At 36.5% G+C, this 20,845-nt stretch overlaps 2 protein-coding genes across 2 annotated transcripts in view; both read right to left on the bottom strand.

Moving 5' to 3' along the window:
- Nucleotides 1–15,202, bottom strand: part of LOC108104115 (probable G-protein coupled receptor CG31760) — a 28,028-nt gene extending 12,826 nt beyond the window's left edge. Inside the window, 4 exon segments of the mRNA XM_017210015.2 lie at nucleotides 1,400–1,586; nucleotides 3,298–3,746; nucleotides 12,708–12,883; nucleotides 15,110–15,202. Coding sequence (XP_017065504.2) covers nucleotides 1,400–1,586; nucleotides 3,298–3,726 — 616 coding nt within the window. The 5' untranslated portion in view covers nucleotides 3,727–3,746; nucleotides 12,708–12,883; nucleotides 15,110–15,202.
- A 2,869-nt stretch (nucleotides 15,203–18,071) lies between these two features.
- On the bottom strand, nucleotides 18,072–19,920 carry LOC108104053 (gustatory and pheromone receptor 33a). The gene is made up of 5 exons (XM_017209899.2): nucleotides 19,891–19,920; nucleotides 19,392–19,828; nucleotides 18,910–19,311; nucleotides 18,214–18,679; nucleotides 18,072–18,158 (listed from the first exon to the last, which is right to left on the bottom strand). The coding sequence occupies exons 1-5, from the start codon at nucleotides 19,918–19,920 to the stop codon at nucleotides 18,072–18,074; spliced, it is 1,422 nt and encodes a 473-aa protein (XP_017065388.2).
- Nucleotides 19,921–20,845: the final 925 nt, after the last annotated feature.

The following is a 20,845-nucleotide window of genomic DNA, read 5'->3' on the forward strand; positions in this document are numbered from 1 at the left end:
TCCGTCTTGTCCTTGACTATGAATGACACACTGATAGCATTTTATTGGATGATTTCTACACTTTGAGAATAATGTAGTATCTTTCACCCTGTTTGAGAATAATGTGGGATCTTTCACCCTGTTTGAGATGCTGGTTTAGTGATGGCAGGTAATTTAAATTCTTTAAGATTCTTTTAAAATTCCGAAATTTTGTTTTTTGAAATTCAAATATTTATATTTATAATTTCTTTCAGTTTCTCACTTTGTTGGGCATTGTCAAGGCTGCTGTCGGGCGACTGGCAACTGGGATCAGAATGAAAGTCTTGTCCTGACAGCCGTGCGACAGCATTGGGGTTGACAAGGAACGACGCACTTGTGGCGCATCAAGCAATGCCGACGCTTCGTCCTTTTTCCTTTTTTTCCCTCCGACCTTCAACACCCAACACCCACCATCCTTTCAATTCACATGCACTGTCCTTTACCGTTGTTAGTCCCAATGTTAACGTTGTTGCTGTAGATTTAATTTAAAGTTCACATTGTGCGTTGTGTCATCCGTCGCATTCGTTCTTGTAACTCAACTGTGATTTACCCACGAACCTTTTACTGGAACAACGTCATCAAGAATAAATGGTGTTGGTGGGAAAAGGCGGGGTCCAAAAGGAACAGATTTTGTGAAATTAAGCAAGGACATGTATGGCAATAAGTACAAATATACACAGCATTTTACAAGATTCAAGGGGCTAAATGAAATCTTTACACAGCAGCAGGGAATCAGATTTCCACTTAAGGGATATAAGGAATTGTGTTTGAACAAAACAACTTTTTTTATAACAGAAATTCATGGAATTTTAAGACTCTTTAATTAAGCTTAACACAAAAAGTATTTAATTGGTACATTTTTTACATAAATAATTCATTTTACCCCTTATTCTGAATAAACTAGTAAGGCCTGCACTGGCCCATTATGCTTTTCCTGATGCTTTCAATATTTAATAAAATTTACCAACAGGGTAAATATGCCATTTACCTTCAGCAAAAAAGTAAAAGAATGCGACAACTTTAAGAATAAGTAAAATCTCAAACAACTTGAGTGAATTCTTACCAAAATAACTTTAAATGGACGCCAATAAAAATTCGTAGGACTGAGACCATATCGACACAGTTAAGCCCACGCACATATACTATATTTTAATCGGCTCTGCATGTGAGACACTCGTATTGACTTTAATATATATACACCCGTATATATATATGAATTTTCCCAACAGGAAAATGTCGTTCTGCTGCGATAACAGACCAAACATCGCCCACACGCAAACAAAAACAAAATCAATAATCGATGATGGGATAAAAAAGTAAAACCATATATGTTTTCCTATATTATAGGTGGAATTATTTTTCAGTTCAAGTGTAGACTCACCGCCGTGCCGAATGATGCCAACTTCCTGGAGTATCGAAGCGGCCAAATCGGCTTTCTGTCTTGAGCTCTCATATCGTTCCGAGTTGATGGGCACTTGTAGGGGTCGATATAGGGTCGAGATGCACAAAGTCCCCAAATTTTCGGTGGCAATGTCGTGTATTGTCACCAACGATTGTTCAATGGCCGTCTGTTAATGGTTAGGAAATCGTCCATTATTATTATTATTATTATTTTATCAGTCAGGTTTAAAATGGGGTGTGGTAGTAAGCCTAAGTATGCACTAAGAAAAAATAATATACTTTTTAATAAAAGAAAAATATTAAAACCCATCTTCATCTAACTTTCTAAGCTTTCTAATTTATGAAAGAAAATATTTAAATTTCATATCAAGCAAGTCATGAATCTAATTTCTAAGGGGACTTTTTCTCCAGTGCATTTTCATATTTTGCGGCTACCCAAATCATTTTTTGGTTGTCTATTCAAGTCTTTGTCTTCTTGTTTTTTTGGCGTTGGCCTGCCGCTGACAAACGCATTAAAAATACATTTTAGGTTAAACAAAAATTCATGGTTGCCGACCATTATAACGTCGTTTTTTAGACCCTTTTATCGTTTGAGTGGAAAATTACGTTATTGGCTTTTCTTTTTATTCTTTAATTTTTTTGGCTGCTTTTAAGTCACTGGAAAAGTTTTCTTTGTTTTCACATTAAATTGTTAAAGACAACGAGAAGAAAATTGAATTGAAAACTTTTGGCAGAATTTCCACTTGAAGTATGTATTGTTAAGCAAGTTTTGTTTATTGTTTGACAAACCAGGACAATAAACTTTTGGTCAAGAGATATGTAGAAGAAGAGCGGAACTTAAGCTGCAATTAAGTTTTCCCCACAGAAGTTCCCTCAAGAACTATCTACACCAAAACTTGCGTGGCTCAACTACTAACCATTTAACCTAATTAACTGGGCTCATTATGTGCACATAAACCGCAGAAAAATACGCGAAAATTTTTCCAAAATGTATTTAGAGAAAGACAGGTAGTTAACTATAAGAGCTTTTGTGAAATTTATGTTTTTGTAGGTGGATTTAAAGTTTAATAAAGAGTATTAAAACTCTTAAAGTTGACAAGAAAGTACTAAAAACTTTTACCCTTTTTAAGGTACGACTTTCTAATTTAACCACCAAATAATTTACATATAATATTTATTAGTTTGTGTTATAACCCCTGTTGATTTCATTGATATTTCACTGCATTTGACAGCTCTCATAGCTCCCCCTTTAATCATTATCAAGTGCACACTAAATAGCCACTTTATTAATTTTGTAATGAGTAGAGAATTTCAAGTGGACTTGTCTTTGAAATTGCAATTCAATTAATTTCAGCCGAGTTCCCTAAGGTGCTGAATGCACCTTCAAAGCAGCTATATGTTTTAAGCCCCTCTTCCCCGCTCTTCTGAAGAGCGAAACACTTATTCTCATTATTTCAATTGCACTCCTGTGTAATTGCGGCTTAAATGGGGCTAACACAGGGCAACATGGAGTGCCTGCCACATTTCTGTATGGTTAAAAGGTTGGAAAGTGATTTGGGAAAAGCCCGTTCTATATACAAAAAGGAAAAGTAAAACTTACTTAAATTATTAATTTTTAGGGTGAGAAATCAGGGTAAAGCACATTTTGCATTTTTGGAAAGTGGTACCATCATCTAAATTTGCTAATAATTGCCAAAACTTGACATTTTTGACTGTGAATGTAGCTTCCATACTCTAACTACTTTTGGCATGAGAAAATACTGATTTTTAGGGCGGAACATGGTTCAAATTGTAGTTTTTAGGTCTATATTCATTTTTCTGGTATATTTAGTTTATTTACTAAAACTAGAGTTTACTTAGTTAGTCGTGCAGCCTTACCCGCGTCACCGTGTTGCCATCTCCGATCCGAACGATGTTTCTAAATGATTCCTCTAGAATGGCCCAGTTGCTGGAGAATTTATCGCTGGCAACTGATGCTGATGAAGTGGTTGCCGCGGATGATGTTGCTGCAGTTGCTGTTGTCGTGTTGTAGTTGTTGAATGTTGTTGTTGTAAAATCCTCGGGATTAGTGGCTGTTGTTGCTGTTGCTGCCGCCGCGGGTTTCGCAAATGCAACGAACAGCAACAAGTGCAGCCACAATAGAGGGACGGCCCGCGTTGTTAGCCAAGTGTCGCTGGTCACTTGTTGCTGCCTCTGGCAGATGCCATTTCCAACTGTAGGACCTGCCACGCCTCCCGTTCCATCTGATCCCTGCCCCGCCGCCAGCTTCTTCTTCTTGCGCCTCACCGCATTGTGCCAGCATCTCATTGTTGTTTTCGCATTTGCAACTGCAAGGGAAGGACACAAAACGCCGATTAGTGGCAGACAATGATGGCTTTTAAAATGTAATTTTAAACCTTAACCCTTAATCTTCATTACAACAAGGTGTATTGAATTGTTTTTATTAGAAGAAAGTTGAAAAATGGGTTAAAATAAAGGCAATTTTAAGGAAAAATTATTTATATTCCCAAATCAATAGTTTTCGTTTAGCTTTAAACTTTTTTTCCAATATTATTCCAACCACAACGCATCGTCTGATATAAAAAGAAAACAGAAACTGAACTTCAATCGATGAAAACTTTATGGCTGCACATATATATTTTTCTAGCCCGTCCATTATTATGCCTTTCTACAAATGGCTGACATTTTTCTGTGTTTGAAAGCACTGCAAATAGTGGCTAAAGGGGGGAGTTACCCTTTTCCAGGATAGGAACGCCATTTTTTATGACAACCCAACATGTGCCGAGAGAAGTTTGAAGTCTGAAACTTAAGTCCAAACCTTACTTCCTTGCCTCTCAACTCAAATGCAAAAGTATTGTACGATTTTCCTCCGTTTTTTCCTTGCGCTTTTTTTTTGATATTTACATTCCACTTGCTTTCACTGTGCCAAGGTGGAAATGGGTCGAGTCTGAAAGTGTTTTTCCACCCCTCTCCCACTTATTTTATTTATATCTTCGGTATTTATTTACGAGTTGGTTTCATTCAGACCCAAGCTGTGGGCATTCCAGGTAAGCAAATCGCTATCTGTCCATGCACTTACGTTCCTGTCATCTCTTTTCCAAGTCTTTCACTTTCTCGACTTTGTTTACTCTTGTCTTGGCCATAAATAAATATTTCAACAATTTATTTATGTGTCAACTTAATAATTTTTGCATTTGCTGACAGTCAACGTTAAAGCTGATGACGGGTAATTGGACATGGGTTAAGAAAAGGGGCAAATGGCATTATTTATTGACGAGCTAATAGAGGATTACTATCGGAAAAGAGTTACTTTGGGAAAAAAGTAAATATTTGATAGATTTTTTCATTAATAAATAAATACTTCGAAATTTTGTCTTTAAATCGTCATACAGGTCGTATGAGTAATATTTGTAGAATCCTTTAAGCTAAGCTTGAACACAAATTTAAGTTTTAATAGGTTAGCAAAACAAAATGAGCATTTCCAAAAGCTATCTTTCGTTATGTTAAACTGCTCCCCTGTTTGCCGATGACCCCCTTCCTTCGACTCGTATCCACTTTCTAAAGCTGTAACCACCTCTTAGCCCCCAACCCTATATGCATTAGCCATTTGTTGGTATATGGTAAATGTTTATAAAAAAAATTTGCCAGCTGAGTTGGGGGTATGGGATTATTATGATTCCGCCCACAGCGCTCCATGTTTATATTTATTGTTTACAGTTGGAAAATTTCCCCATTACCCTGCCCAAACCTTCTTCTCCAACGATGGTCGCGTTTTTCGCGTTTTTCATAAGCATGACTAAGCAGCGAGCCAGGGAAGCTGGAGGAGAAAAAAGAACAAACACATGGCCAAAAGCTGCAGACAGGCAGCGATGCTGAAGAAATATGAGCAATATGCAAAGGATTGAGTGGATAGCTTTTGACTGGCTTTGCCACCAGGAGTTCCTAGCCAAATGCGGTGAAAGGGTTAAAAAAAACACACACACACACACGAGCCAACTCAAACCGAAAAAAAGGCGACTTGTAAGCGGAAATGCTGTTGAACATGGCTGCCAGTTGTTGTTTATCCTTTTTATTTGCAGGCTAAAATAAACATGAACGGGGACAAAAAACGAAAGTTCCTCTAAATCTGTGTCGGGCACATGTGGAATATTTATGAATAAAAATACACTAGACAGCAAAACCAGGGCTAATATATAGTTTATTAAATGGAATGCTAGGTTATAGTTTAGACTTAAGTTTTCCTTCTGGGATATTTACTTCACCATTTTTAATTTTTTTTGAGAGAAACTAGTTAGCTTTTAGGAATATAATTTTGTTAGCTAGTGTAAAAATATATCCCGTGTGGTCCAAGCTTGTTCCATTTTAAAGTTTTAGCTTGTTCTTTTTGGGTCTTGCAGCTTGTCGTATTTGTTGTGGGTTTTTTAGAATTTTCTACCAAAAAGGTGGTTTTATATAGACAATTTTTTTTAGATCCTTGGACTTTTCCAGGATTTTGTTTAATATTAAAAGTGTGTAAGTTTGGTTTAAGGGAACATTATTGCTAGATTTTGTGATTTTTTGATATATTTAAGCGGTAATAATGATGAATAATTTAAGGGAAACTCAAAGATAGATTTATTTATCATTGTAAATAATAAGTAGCCCTCTAAAAAAATATTTAAAAAAGAATAAGAAATTCATATCATTACGTAGATACCAGACCTTCATTTTGCAAATGAAACCCATCTGAAATGGAAATCCGTTGGCACTTTGCATGCCATGTATATAATCTAAGGAAATGTTTCCCTGTTAGCCATATTATCAAAACTAAGCCTGTGGCTTATGCTGACTCTGGTCCTTTTGGGGTCCTGCCAATCATTTTGGCCACGCCTATCAAGCATTTCAAATCTTTGGGACAATTTGGCAGTACCCGCTAAAACATGCTTTTCCCATGAATTAGCCAAGGTCGTTGGGGCGGAGAAGAACTCCTGAGGCTTGCATTAATTTAATGAGGTTCCTTCTGCCTTTGATTTGCCTGCGGTTTATTTTTTTCGACCATCCCAATTTCTTTTTCTGATTTTTTTTCAGTTCTTTTTTTTTTTTGGTTTAAGTGTCGGCAGACGTTGAAGGAAATGAAACGTTTCAACGCCTTTTCACTGGCTTTTCTTGCTGGGTTTTCCTTTCCTTTCGGTTCCATTTGGTTCCTTTGAATTCATTTCCCAACCGCCTGCGGTCAGTACGTCACAACTCAACTGGAATAAGTGAAGTTGTCAGTTGGCTGTTTTAGTTGTTGTTCCTGGGATTCCTTAAGCTGTTTGCCTGTCACATGTTTTGCATAATGCCCAGGACTCGATTGAACACATTTGATTCGACATGGATCAACTTTGCCTTTTGTGTGTATGTGGGGAAAATTAGGTTGTGGAAATTTGGTTTGAAGATTAAGTTTATCAGTACCCATGTTGGCAGGGGTTGTCAAAAAATGCGGCTTATTTAGATAATCGTATACCTGTCAAGGGATACCTTATCTGATAAGTATGTTAAATTAGATTACCTTTTAGTATAAGAAATAGTTTGGTTTAGTAAGTTTTGCCAACCTTTAAGAGTTCTTTAAACCCTTGATATCACTTCTCATTCAATCATCTGATTTTCAGATACTTTGTACAATTGTCAATTGATTTTCTTTTCAACTTTCCGCTGACAAATTAAGTTCTTAACAAAACAGCCTTTTACCAAATCAGCAACACACATATTTGGACAGATAAATGATAGCCACATTATAAAGTCATAAAAAGAAAACACACAATAAGCTTATGGAAGAATGTCTTGGTAAGAAGAAGGGAAACGGAAAAGGCAGAGCGAGGAGCAAACAGAAAATCATAAAAATCAAATCATTGCCGAGCTGAAATCATCGCATATGAACAGGATAAATGCATTGCAATGGATTGCCAGATGGTTGTCGTCCTTTTCAGCGGGCACTTTCCGGAACATAAAGCTCATGAAATTATTATGATCGAAAATCAATGACAGAGAAAACTGACAAAATCAGCAGAATGTGGCTAAATCGCACAGAATGAAAGAAGCTTTTACTTGCGAACTCTAAATGGGGCTTAAAGGACGCTTGACCCTCCCCCAGGCACCACTGTTACCATTTCGAGGGACCCACAAATGTGTAAAGCAGATAAAAACGTGCTTATGAAAAGGTCCCCAAAGGCATAGATATAGTTTATGCCATGAATGGCAGCAGCCACCACCATGGATACCAAAAAAAAAAAAAAAATAAAGCCACTGGCCGAGCGGCTGGCAAAGCAAAAATGAGTGGCTCAAAGTTTGTTTGCTTTTCTCCGTCAAACGAGGAAGTAATTTAACCCATTTCCATAAATAAAAGTTTACTTTCATGTCTGAAACTTTGGACAGGTGCAAGTGTTCTTTCCCCATGGCCTTTAAGTTGGAAAAGTCGAAAGGCGACAGAAAGTGTCGTGGAAACTGCAACGACATCAAATGAGATAGCGCCAACAGCTGGAGCAGCCAGATTGCAACTGCCACTAATGGTAGCATCAAAAACAGATGCACCAAAGCATATCTCTAGGAGTGGAAATAATGAAAACCTAAGCTTTAAGTACTATGTGGAGAAAATGAAATTTGAACAATTGAAATTCTCAAAATGTTGAAATAGAAAGAGAAAAATGTTTGCAAAGAAGCAAAGAAATTCTATGAAAATTGATTTAAAAAGTAAAAAGAAAAATTTTAAGAAGCTTTAGTTCCGATCCCATAAAGAATTCATTTACAAAAACTGCAACATTTCTTTTTTTAAAAAAGTAGCCAACATGTTTTTATTTTAACCAAGTTCCCTTTTTTCTTAATTAAATTCCTTTCAAAGAAGGTTAATAAAAACGAAAACTGAAGTCCTTCGAGTCAAGCATTAACGCAAGCAATAATAATACTAACAAGCTCTGGCAGTTAAAGGAAAAACCAGCTCAATTGACAACAGCAGCATTAAGACCAAAAGTCAAATGACCAATATTAATGTTAAGAAACAGCAACTGTAGTGCCAAAGAGGAAAGACCACAAATAAAAAAGAAACTTATAAACATGTTGACAAATTTTGTCTCTGCTCGTTTTACTCGCTCTTTATTCTTTTTCTTTTCTTTTTTGCCCAGCTTTTCTTCCCTTTTTAAGGGGATGTCATGTGGAAAAATGCGCTGGAGGACACAAGTTGAAGCTGGCGGAAGGAATGCTGGAAAAAAAGTAGTAATAGTCGGCAACCCGAGGAGGAGACCCACTAAAAAAGACTTAGTACGAGCAGCTGAAATAGCGCAGAATTCAGGAGCAGCTGCGTTTGATGTCTTTACCGAGAGGAACCTTTTGGCGGCGGTGGGTGGCAAAGACGTTTTGACATAGCATTGCCCTTACGGCATAAATATTGTATAAAGTATACTTTCCGGGGCAAAGGCAGAACAGGAGTTTACCAAAGTAAAAATACTAAAAATGTTTCGGTACAGCGAAATCTGAATTATTCTCGTTCCACGGAACACAAAAACTATTTTAATGCCAGTCTCGAGCTTAGAAAAAAGAGGAATGTAGAATGAATTTTTAATATTATTGTCATTGCGTCCATAAAAAGTTACGTTTGACAACTTAAAAACTTAAGTAAAGAATTGTATAATGACTATCTATAAAAATTTAGTAATACTTGAATGTTTTTTTTGAGAAACACCATTAAAGAGCTTAAATATACATTCACCAAGCCAACATATGTGGAAAATTACCCCTCAAAGTTCGACACATATGCTAAAATATCAAAGGGATAGAAGGGACTTCGTTAGACGACAAATTCAGTGTCGCCGTCGTCCCTGTCGCCGTGTCAATTGCAGTTTGCATATAAATTAGCGTAATTAAATGTCGAACAAGTGCTATTAAATTACAGCAACAAAACTGTGGTTAATTGTGCTTTTGATGCTCTGGTACTAAGTACACTATACTATATGTAAGTAAGAGGGAGAAACGAGGGTGACTGTGTGGTTATAAAACATTATGACTTAAACTAATGGCACTCCAAGTGCTGCAGCGCCACAATTCAAGTGCAGTCGCCGCTCTTTCCGAAGTATTTTATGGTCCTGTGATTATGAAAAGGCATTTGAAAGTGCGAGTGATGATAAATCAAGAAATATTATGATTTAATGCAGTTTTTATAGTGTACATGGTTGACTTTGATTCGAAGAGATTGGTTTTAAAGGCTGCAATTTATAGGGAAAACGATTAAACTAGAGATTATTGCTTAGTTAAAGTCGGTTGGTTAAAAAGTTTGCTCCTCTTTTACCTTGAAAATCCTTTTTCCAACCTCTTTTAACATTAAATAGAAAGCATTTCTTTAACTATAAATTCATTACCCTAAAAACTTCTGCCTTAAAACGCACATTTTCTGATTCAACTCTCCACCCCAGCCAACCTTGCTATTCATTCCTCCACTTTTTCGCACTTTTGCGACCATTAAGTGCAGAAAGCTGCCTTTGGAGACAGAAGCCCGGCTTGTTTGCAACAGTTTCTTGGCAGGTTTTAGGGGATTTGCCAGCGTCGCCAGCTCGGCAAAAGGGAAGCAAAATTAAAATGGAAGTGCAAATTTGTTTCTGTTTTTAAGGCAACTCTTTGGCGTTTGACTTTGGGGCCACGCCCCCTCCCTTTTAACGCCCACTGGGAGATGCAAATGAATTTGGTCCAAACAGTTTACAAAAATGCACGCCCACTCTCTGGCAGCCCCGCCCACATTTCGCTTGCCTTTAGGACAAAACGATTTTTGTTCACTTTGTCGGTATTTAGTTCTTTTCCCTGGGTAGGGAATTATATGCAGATATATACATATAGATTTGAGTAATGAGAAAAGTTGGGATTGAGGGCAGTGCGGATTATTCATTAGCAGTGGCTTTTGCTCGGTCGCCTTTTTTATTCCAGCTTGTTTGAGATTGTTTTTTGGGGTTTCCCAGAATCGCTAATTGCCGAATTAAGTTGGTTTAAGTCGCAACTTTTTTGGCAAAATTTTCATTTAATTACAGCCCTAATGGATTTCCGGTAATTAAATATAAGCAAATATAATAAATTTTATTAATAACATAGAATTTTTCATTATTTTTATTTCAGTGGCAAAAATGTTTGCTCTAAAGCTCTAAACTAATTAAATGGCATTCTGGCAGTAATAAATATGTAACCTACTAACATGTACATAATTGTTTTAATTTTATTGTGGCCCTTGGCAGGGCAATAATAATATTATAATGCCTCTTTGCCATTAGTCGAAAACAATCGACACATAATAATGAAGGCTAATATATAAGTCATTCGAACTGGTGCCAGAGGGTTCGTGTTGTGTGCTTCTGGTCATGGCTATATAATACCAATTTCATGGTGTCATCAGTGAGTTACATTTGTTTAAATATCTATTAACTTTGTTGGCCATTAATATTTATTGTTACTGTCATCCGCAGCCATGTGGCTCCTTTTTGTTTTTTCTGTCTTGTGTTTTTTACTGATGAGTGTGTTTACCATCAGGGTAAACTCAGCCGGGAAATGAATAAGCAGCTAATAAGCCCTAAGAACATAAGCAGACTAGCAGCTCAAATGCTTACAGACTCACGCCCTGAAGTGTATATATATATAATAAATATATATAATATGTACATATAGGGCTTATGTCAGGTCTATTATTTCCCTGCCCCCATATTTTTGTTTTCTTTCTCAGTTCTGAGCTGCTGCTGGTGGGGCATTATCGTCAGACATCGAGTGCCATGATTGATGAGGAAAAGTGAATGCCATATACTTAATTCAGGCAAACAAGGCTTTATTTAATTATAACAAATGAAAGGGATACAATTGCCTTCTATGAGCCACAGTGATTTTGGAAATGTTTTACTTTTTATTAGCTTAACAAGTGACTTTGCATATGGAAATAACGAGTTACGCTATTGTGGTTATGAGTTTAAGAGAATGGCATACAAGCCAAAGAGAAAGTTTAGTTAATATAACAAATAACAAAGTGATGAAGATATATTCTAGTAAATAAACATTTTTCATAACTTAATTCTCTAAAATTCTCAAACTTTTATTACACTTTTAGATTCGCAAAAAGTTGTCTGCTAAGAATTAGTCGCTTAGCCAATTTCCAAGAATTATCAACACAAAACTTTGTCCTTTCCAATGAAATTCAGTTGAATGGCTCATTATTGGCTTTTGGGCAAACTGTTTTTAATTCGATTAAAATGGAAATTTTGGGTTATTATCCGCTGTGTGACCCAAAAATGAGTTTATTGGTTTTTCCAATTAATTATTTATGGTTTATTAATTACTTATAAATTATTGTTATTAAATATTTTAGTCATAACTGTGGTTGCATTTGATTTTGAATAAATCTCAATGTGAAATTTTCAGAAGTATACGCAAAACTGTAACTAAAGGCTAAGACTGGATGGTTCAATGCCTTTCGAACAGGGTCAGAGTCCTGAATATTTACTTAGTAGACATGGGTCGGAGTTTAATCTTGTTTTATTTTGGTCTCAAGTGGGAAAAAGAAGGTGAACGAACAGTTAAACACAGACACGCATACACACAAACCCGCTGAGATACATCAATATTTATGTGAAGGAGGAATTTGTAGCATACTTTCCGGTGGCTAGAAAAGTCTAAAGCCTTAAAGCCATTTAATTTTATTACACTTTGCGGACTTTAAGGAACCAGGCCAGCGGTTAAAAGGTCTCTCCATCTGCAACCCCACAAAACTCATCGAGTAAATAATTTAATGGATTCAATTATGTACAATAATTTGGCATATACTCCATATAGTATATATGGATGTATACTTTTGGTTTATGAAGAGGCCTGAGCTAAATTTAAATCTCCTGAGGGGTGGCTGTGGCTCTCATTTTGCTAATACATTTGATGAAATGGAATATCTATGCCGTACTTTTGGGAGCTTGCTGCATGCTTGTTGAATGAATTATGAAAATTGGGTTAGTTGAGAGTATTTTTTGTTGTGAACACGAGAAAAGGTTATGGGCGCTTGAAAACCTTGAAATTTGTTTCGAAAATGCCAGTGAAATTTAATATGAAATTGTGGTATTAATTAATTGCATAAAATAAGCATTAAAATAAGGAATATTTATAACGTTTTCTGGCTTATAATTTGAAGTAATTAATACCTAAGTTTGTATTTTAATATTATATTTGTTATGGTATAAAATATTAATTTTTAAGTTCCCTTCATTGATTGCCTAGAATGAATATCAAAGGAAAACTCATCGCTTTTTTTATTTCCATTAACTTACCTCCTTTACCCGAAGCTCAAATCATGGCTCTGACTTCTTTTTGCCTTCTTCAAAGTCAAAGACTTGGCTGCTTTTCTTTCCGTTTTCTTTTATATTTTCCCTTCCTTGTATTAGTTATCACTGATTTTGTTATTCTCACTTCATCAGCTCCTTCCACTTATCGCAACTTTTATTGTCTGTTCTTATACACACAAATATTTAAATAAATTTTAGAAATTTTATTTGCCATTGTGTCAGCCTCTTTGAATGTGTATGTGTGGGCGTAGATTTGGCTCGTTATTGCTGGAATTGGCTTTATTTCAAGTTATGCCTTTGTTTGCTCACTGAGTTTATGCGTAATTTGTGCTGAGTTTATTATTGGCTTAATATTCATTGAAGTGTAACAAATATTTGTGGATTTTGTCAAGTTTTTGTTTTGGTTTTTGAGAGAAAAGTTTTATAAAAACAGAGCTTTTGTTTGGTTTTCCATAAGCAAACTTTCAAGTGCCCAACTTGAGAGATAGGCTATTATGGCACGTAAAATATTTTCTAATATTTAATTGAATTTTAAAAGATTAAGATTGATTACTAATGTCAAGTTCTTAAACTTTTTATATAAACATTCTGCTTAAACGGACAGCAAGTTATTTTCTAAAATTTAAGAATTCCTACTAATAGTTTCTCATTTCTGCTTAAAATTCCTGTGTGAAATGTCATTCCTGCACTTCACTCTCTGTAGTTTGTAATTAATTGCCAACTTTATGGAATTTTCCAACCTAAGCATCACTGGAGCCGAGCACATATTATCGTTCATAATGAATGGAACTAAAAAGTTTTCCCGTGCCGCCGACAAGGACAACGGAGGAAAGTTGGTGCAAAAAGTTTCTGGAAAAAAACTTTTAAATACACTAAAAATACGCCAGAGGCAAAACGAGGTTAGTACTTTGAAAATTGCCAACAGCTGAGCTAATGTATATATGTATTTATGAATATTTATTAGCCGTGAACTGTCGCTTATTAAAAACTTAATTGAAACTGCCTTGGAACCTGTTGCCGCCTCATTAAGGCCAGAAATTTTCATCGGTTTGGCGGTTGGCAACAAAGTTAATTACAATATTTCATTGCTACGGCAATGTTGAGGGGGTATGAGGTAATTTTTATATCCAACAAATGGCCAACAGGACATTAAACGCAATAAGAACTAGAAAAATAAAACAAAATAACACCAAAGAAGAAATGGAACAAAAATGCAAAGCATTTTGTAGTAAATAAAAAGTGGAATGCTGAAATGGCGCCCAAATACGCAACTCAAACAGGAAGACAAACTTTTCACGCCCCCACAACAAACACCCCTATAATATACATATACCTATATATATGTTACATCTGTGTGCGTGTCTGTGTTTGTGTGTGTGGGCACTCACACTGAGGCAATCTACACAGATGTGGCCAATACATTGATAGGGCACACGGGGGACTTTGATTTTCATGACCAAGTGAAAGCGAGACGCTAAGAAGAAGACGGAGAAATGCTGGAGAAAGCAGTGGAAAGTTGTCTTTTCTTTGCTTGCCAAGCAGAAGGTTGAATGCTCTTACACCGCTGAAGTTGCAGAGAACAAAAGTTGCAAGGACTTTTGCAGTGGTGAAAGGAAAAACTAAACCGAACTAATTAAAGGTAAACAATAAAAAATCTAGGTGATTGTAACAAGAAAATATTCTCGTAAAGGAGAAATCAAGGAGATAAAGCTTTTCTTTTCTTCTCCTCCTGAGTATGTTTTGTAGTAAAATACGTTGAAAATAAACGTTAAAACTTTTTAACACATTTAATAATTCTTCAAACTAAGTTCAAAAGAGCGACTGAAAGAAGCTATATTTTCGATCACTAATGTAAGTAAATGTTGTCCTAGAGCATATCCTGCTAGGTTTGCAAAAATTACTGCCTTCGCTGAGTACCCCGAAAAAAACAACAACCTGTAAATAAAAGTCAGGGGCAGGCACACCGTTTGTGTCTAGGTGGGATTTATGTATTTCTTATATTTTTCTGCCTTGTTCTCCGCTTTACTTCTTGAATTTTTGGGCAGACGCCCACGCGGCGCCAAACTGCGCAGTCTGCTCTGCTTGATTATTTAACAGAGTTCATTTCAAAACATATTTTCTTTCTGTTGATTAAATTGTTTTCAATTTCCTTTGGTTAAGAATGGAATTAGTTGATTAACTTTCTATGTTTTTTTGCTCTTTCCAAGTCCCTTTTCCATAGTTTTTTGCTTGATTTCGATTTTAAGTTTTAAAAAGCTTTTTCTTTTTTATTTTTGAATGGTTTTTGAAATTGTTTAACTTTAGTTTTGAAGTTAACCGCACAAAACTTTCGTTTTCCTTTACAACAACACTAAGGCTTAGTGAGGCTGAGGCACCCACACACTCACACACACTGGCTCCCTTTGAAGGATGTGTTGTACCGTTAAACCGCTAGGGCACAACCGTCGCACTTGAAACTCCGCCACGAACTGTTCTGTTAGCCATGGCTATCCTGCTGAAGGAAAAGTTTCGCTCTCTCTTGCAATCGTTTGTGCTTGCTCTCACTCTCTCTCTCTCTCTTTCTCTCTCTGTTATCAGTTTGATTTGATTTCGCCTCGAGTCCTCGCACAATTTGCCTTCGCTTGGCCAAGGGTGACTGAGTTCTCAAGGATGTTAGACAAAATTCACCACACTTGTCGCTCGCCGTTCGCTCTCTGTTGCTCTCTTTTTTGATATCTCGCGCTCTTCTTCTGCTTTTGCTGTCTCGCTCGGACAGACACCTGTAGTGTGAAAGCTTTCGTCATCATGTCAGTGTTGTCATGCTAATGTCAAAGATTTACATACATCAATTTACATCCTTAAACCTTGAGTGCTGCACAGTCACTTTGATGAATACTTCAGTGTCAGAAATGTCTGAAATCAGCAAGAATTACTTTACTCATTGACCCTTGAAACCAAGGTTAAGATTTGACTTAAGTAGAACAACCGTTAGTCCTCTAGCAAGAGAATTATTTTCTATGAATTTATCATTTCTATGACTTTCTTTTCCTTTGTCAAATTTATAGAGTTTAAAGCTTAATTTCCACAAACTTTATTATTTACCTCAAATAAAATGTGGTAATCTAGCACGTATATGCTTGAACTGAAGTGGGGTAAGCTAACCCAAAAAGAGTTATAAATAAGTTAACCATTCATACAACAACTGGCTTTAACCATTGAAAACCTTCCCCCGAAAAACAATTACATTTTTAGCCTCAATTACCCAAGCAACAGCAACAACCTGTTGACATTTGTCTGCTAGGTTGCCTCCGAGCCCCTTTTCCAGCCCTCTGTATTTTCCAAGCACATCCACTGCATTAAACGTTTCAGTAGAAAATTTGCTACCATCTAAATGAACTCTTAAAAGTGCTCTGACATTTCACATTGCCTTGCAGGGGTCACGTGGCCCAGGCTGAACTACTCACTGAAAGAAAAACTATTAGAGCTAGAAAGATGTTATAATCTTAATATTCATTTTATTATGAGATACTGATAGATACTGAAAGAGGTTTCTTAATTAAATAAAAGAGGTTAGCTAAGATGGTTAAAAAAGTATAGCATACTTTTAAGGATATTTTTTAAAGGATAACTTCAATTTCTTTCCACTTAACCTAAGACCTATATAAGCTTTTCTAGCTGTATACTTTTAGTACGTTCCCTTTTATTACGTTGAAAAATAAACCATTTTGACTTTAACCCACTCTAGATTCGACCTCTTTAAACCTTACCCTGATGACCGAGCCCCTGTATTCTGTAGCTCTATCCTGGCTCCCAGCAACAGTTGACGTAATTTGCAGGTAATATGTGTGTTGCCTGTTGCTTCTGTTTCTGTTTCCAGACATTTCACTGACCAGGACAACCACATTTCATCCCCATTCCCATCTCCATCTCCCCCAGGTCCCTGTGGCTCTTTATTTATTTCTCCTTCATGGAGGGTTCGTGTGCAAACGAGCCAATCGAGCCATATATTGATTTACGTGTTCAGGATGTGTTCTAGTAGCCATTGAAATCAAGCACATAAAAAAATGCATCCGGTGTGTAGTTTGTAATTAGTTAGTTCACTTTCATTGATTCAGGGATAATAAATAAATGCCGGTGTAGATTTCAATATGAAAATGAAATGTTTTGAAAGTAAAAAGAAACAGAATTTGGTAAAGTGTAACATTAAGTGGCCCACAATTTATCTTAAATGTTATAAAAAGTTACATTTTGTAACAAATTCGATGGCTACAATGTTAGTATATGATTTCTAAGTCAAATTAACAAACAAACAGCCTTCTGAATTGTTTCAGTGCATTCATAAAGTGTGTAATGTGAGCCACGCTGTGTGTCCTGTTCGAAAAGTGTGTAACAAAAAGAGATAGCAAGTGTGACGAAAAAAATCAATTAAATTGGATACTCTTTGGATATAATGTGCAATTAATTGAGTATCTGACACCACACGCTGGTCGATTTCTCACTTTTTTTACATGATAAAAGATTCAATCGAAGCGAAATGCAATTTACAATCTAACCTCATTCCAGTTGAGAAATTTGCATACAAAAAAAAAGGGGAAAAGAAACATATTTCTGCACACATTTCCGCTGCACTAAACGTGATTGAAAGCGGAAATTGCTTCATGTTCTTTTTTTTTCTCTCTCCCACCGAGCATCCTTCCTCCGCCCCGACTTTCACTTTTCCCCTCGTTTCTGGCTTCCGTTTGATGGCCGCAAAATGTGGACTGGCTGTGGAAAAGAGGCCCTGACTGATGACTGGCAAATCGGGTTTTCAATTGACATTTGATAGAAATTGCGTTAGTAACCTTTGGTCCTGCCCCCCCTAAACGCCGCCTACTCTTGGGCATCCTTCATGGCGAGGCTCGTGATGCGATTATCGAGGGGCTCAACAGAAGCCTTCGTTCCTCCCGTGGATTTCATCCGCAGTTCGTTTCGGTTACTCTCAGAAATTGTGTTTGGTTGAGTGATTTATGAGGTGCCATTTGCCTGAAAAACGCCGGAAATTGTGCGAAATTTTGTGAGGTGTCCGCTTAATTATTTGGCTGATTAGATTTATACTGGGAAAAATGTTGATTATTAAATGAAAATTATTAGTTCCTTAAAAGCACCATTTATTTATTTAATATATTTTATTTCTTTATGATAATTTATTTTTGAACCCCAGAAACTCAGGAACTCGCCTTAGATATGAGCACTGGAAAAGAGTATTTTCCGACCGACTTTTCAAATTATTTGCACATTTTTTACTTTGACTGTGTTAAAGAAAGCAAAAGTGATAAACTGTGATGAAATATTAAGCTTAAAAAACGTTTTAATTGAGCTTGACTAAACTTTTTATGACATCAGCCCCTCGTTGCGCAAAATTGCAGTCATGTCAAATTGCAGCAAGACAATCAGATAAGATGTGGCTGCACTTACAGTCTGAAAAATTAGATTATTCTTAGAAAAATGTATATTTTACCTATCTAAGACTTACCGAAAATATAAAAGTATAGTCCAGGGCAAACAATCCTATCCCATTGAACTGGAAAAAGCCCTCCCAGTGAAGGAATTGCAAAGTAAACGACTTCATTTTGTTGTAGAAAAGATCGTTGCTCAGCATGAATGCCGGTTTCTTTTGCATTATCTCATGGACTATCATGGCTGATTGCTTGGAGTGATTATTGGCATTACAGCACAGTCGAAGCACGATATATGCAACTACCATGGTGGTGAAACTCCAAATAACATACAAGTAGGTCATATAGTCCAGCAGTCGACTCTTTCCGCTCACTATAAAGTTGACCTTGGTCTCCAGGAAAATTCCAAAAATGCTCACCACAAAACAGGCCGCCATATAGGGTACACACTGTGGCCCAAACTCGCCATTGGTAATCACACTGAGTGACAGGATTTTGTCATGGAGCTTAAAGAGGTCCGGTAAATTGGCCTCCGAAGTGTTTCTAAATTTAAGGAATGATTTTAAGAATGTTTAAAAGCTCTTTGTAGCAATTTTTTCAATAAGTAAAAATACAAAAAACCTGCTAAAAAATAAATGAATAAATTTTGTTCAAATGACCTGCTAAGCTTAAAATCAAAACACAGAAAATAAGGTAAACAAAAAGAGGGACTGTAACCATTAATCAACCGTTTTTTGGCTGAAACCTTAGCCGTCAAATCGTTTTCCTCTTACCCTTTATTTTCGGCAATGGTGGCATTGTCATAATCAAAATCATCCTCGTCCTCGTCATTGCTGGTGTCCAATTCGTCTTCATCGTTCTTTTGTTGGCCCATTTGCCGTTTCATTTCGCCGGCCAACTTGTTCTCATTGCCAAATGTCGTCCTGCCGTCCATGGCCGTAATCGGTGTAACGGTCTTCCTTCCCTTTTTGCCCTCGCTCTCGATATCGAATACGGTGAGTGGGGCGTGGCGGTGGCGGGCCTCCTGGTTAATCTTCTCGAACAACGTGTTAATCTGCTCGAAGCGCTGCGAAATGACCGACACATGATAGATGAACTCGCCCTGAATGATGCTGCCGGCCAAGTAAGGGAAACTGGACACCATGAACGGTATGAAAGCGTAATTGCCGAAGGTCCTAGACGAAGGAAGGTTAGGAAGTTATAAAATGTAATTGCCTTAAAGTGTTTGCCAATAGTTTTATATACTCATACTCACAGATACAGCGCTCTAACATCATAGTACAGGGCAAAACTAAAAACGCAGAACAGGAAAAGCCAGGTGAAGTGGTAGGTCACACTGTGCCTTACCGAAGTGACCTTCACTTTTTCCATTTCGGCCACCCTCTGACATTTCTGGATAACTTCATCAATGGCATTTAATCGCTCGTCAAACTGCCGAAAGAACTCCTTGCGACGATAGATACTCATAAGAGTGATTGTAAGATAAAGAAAGGCACCCAAATGCATGAAGAGGTGGTTGCTCAGTCTGCAAACACTATTACAGGCATCCAAGAAGCAGAGGCCAAAAATGTGGCTTAAATTGATCAGGAGGTAGCAGGCCACATAGAAAATAGGCACAATAAACATCATAGCGTAGTCGACTATGAAATTGGTTTCCGTATCCTGACGATTCAGAGGTATTAGTCCTATGACCTAGTTTATAAATAATATTCAGATTTAAGGAATATTTAATAAATTTAAATATTTATTTCTACCATTGAGAGCCAGTTCATAATTTGAATCATTTTGCTGACTTTTAGTTGCCTCTCCGCTCTTTGCTAACTTTTCTCTTTCAGTTCTCTACTTGTACTGCCGCTGGCTGGTTGGCTATAACTCCAAAAGGGTTAACATTTACCTTATGTACTCAACCGATTGTTGGCATAATGAAAACGCTTATACGCAGTGGCAGGAGCGGTTAATATGCATATGGTTAAGATAAATATCTTCGGGGGGAGCCTAAAATGCTTTTAGCTTATTAAATGTGAAACGAACTGTACGCAAAGAGGAATTGGTAGGAGTTACCCTTAAATATAGGGATTGTAATTAGAATTCAATTTATAGTAAAAAGTATTCATGAAATATAATCAATAACTTCCGAGATAGAATTAAAATTAAAATAATAATAAACCCTTCAATACCTTTACACCTTTCTTTCAGTGTTTTAACAATTGATCCAGTAATTTATTGATTAATGTTATTATTGCTTATAGAACACTGAAAGTTATTGTTTATATTTAAAGCTAGAGGCTATATATGAAAACTTAAGGCAAAGAAGGTTAAATATGGTAATAATAAAGTCTTTAAGACAAGTTTTCTCATTTTATATTAATTGGATTTGAAATTTGGTAATTAAATCTATGTGTCTTGTTTAGCTTAACAAGTTTACAAATTGAATTACTTGCAAAGCCCTGAATTTTCATATTAATCTATATTGATATTGTCACCTGCCATTTCTCAGAATATTCACAAACACACTGCTTTGCCTTTGTGTTCCGTCCTTGAAATCTAATAATTTCCACATATTTTCCCCGTATTTTACTTGCTAATTAAACAATTATAAGTTAGTGCCGCCTAACACTAAATTAACAACTAAGACAACACCGACAACAAGATATCCCCTTCCCTTACGCCTCGTCCTTCCAACTAGCTAAGACGTTTCTCGCCCGAGAA

This window comes from Drosophila eugracilis, unplaced genomic scaffold (genome assembly GCF_018153835.1).
Source record: "Drosophila eugracilis isolate 14026-0451.02 unplaced genomic scaffold, ASM1815383v1 contig_445, whole genome shotgun sequence".
Classification (NCBI taxonomy): domain Eukaryota; kingdom Metazoa; phylum Arthropoda; class Insecta; order Diptera; family Drosophilidae; genus Drosophila; species Drosophila eugracilis.

What these genes read in the sequence shown, in the direction of transcription:
- LOC108104053 (XM_017209899.2), bottom strand. Translation starts at nt 19,920, where the DNA reads ATGATTCAAATTATGAACTGGCTCTCAATG. An exon ending in TTATGAACTGGCTCTCAATG is followed by an intron (nt 19,829 to 19,890) that starts GTAGAAATAAAT and finishes TTTATAAACTAG; the next exon opens with GTCATAGGACTAATACCTCT. An exon ending in ACCATTGCCGAAAATAAAGG is followed by an intron (nt 18,680 to 18,909) that starts GTAAGAGGAAAA and finishes CCTTAAATTTAG; the next exon opens with AAACACTTCGGAGGCCAATT.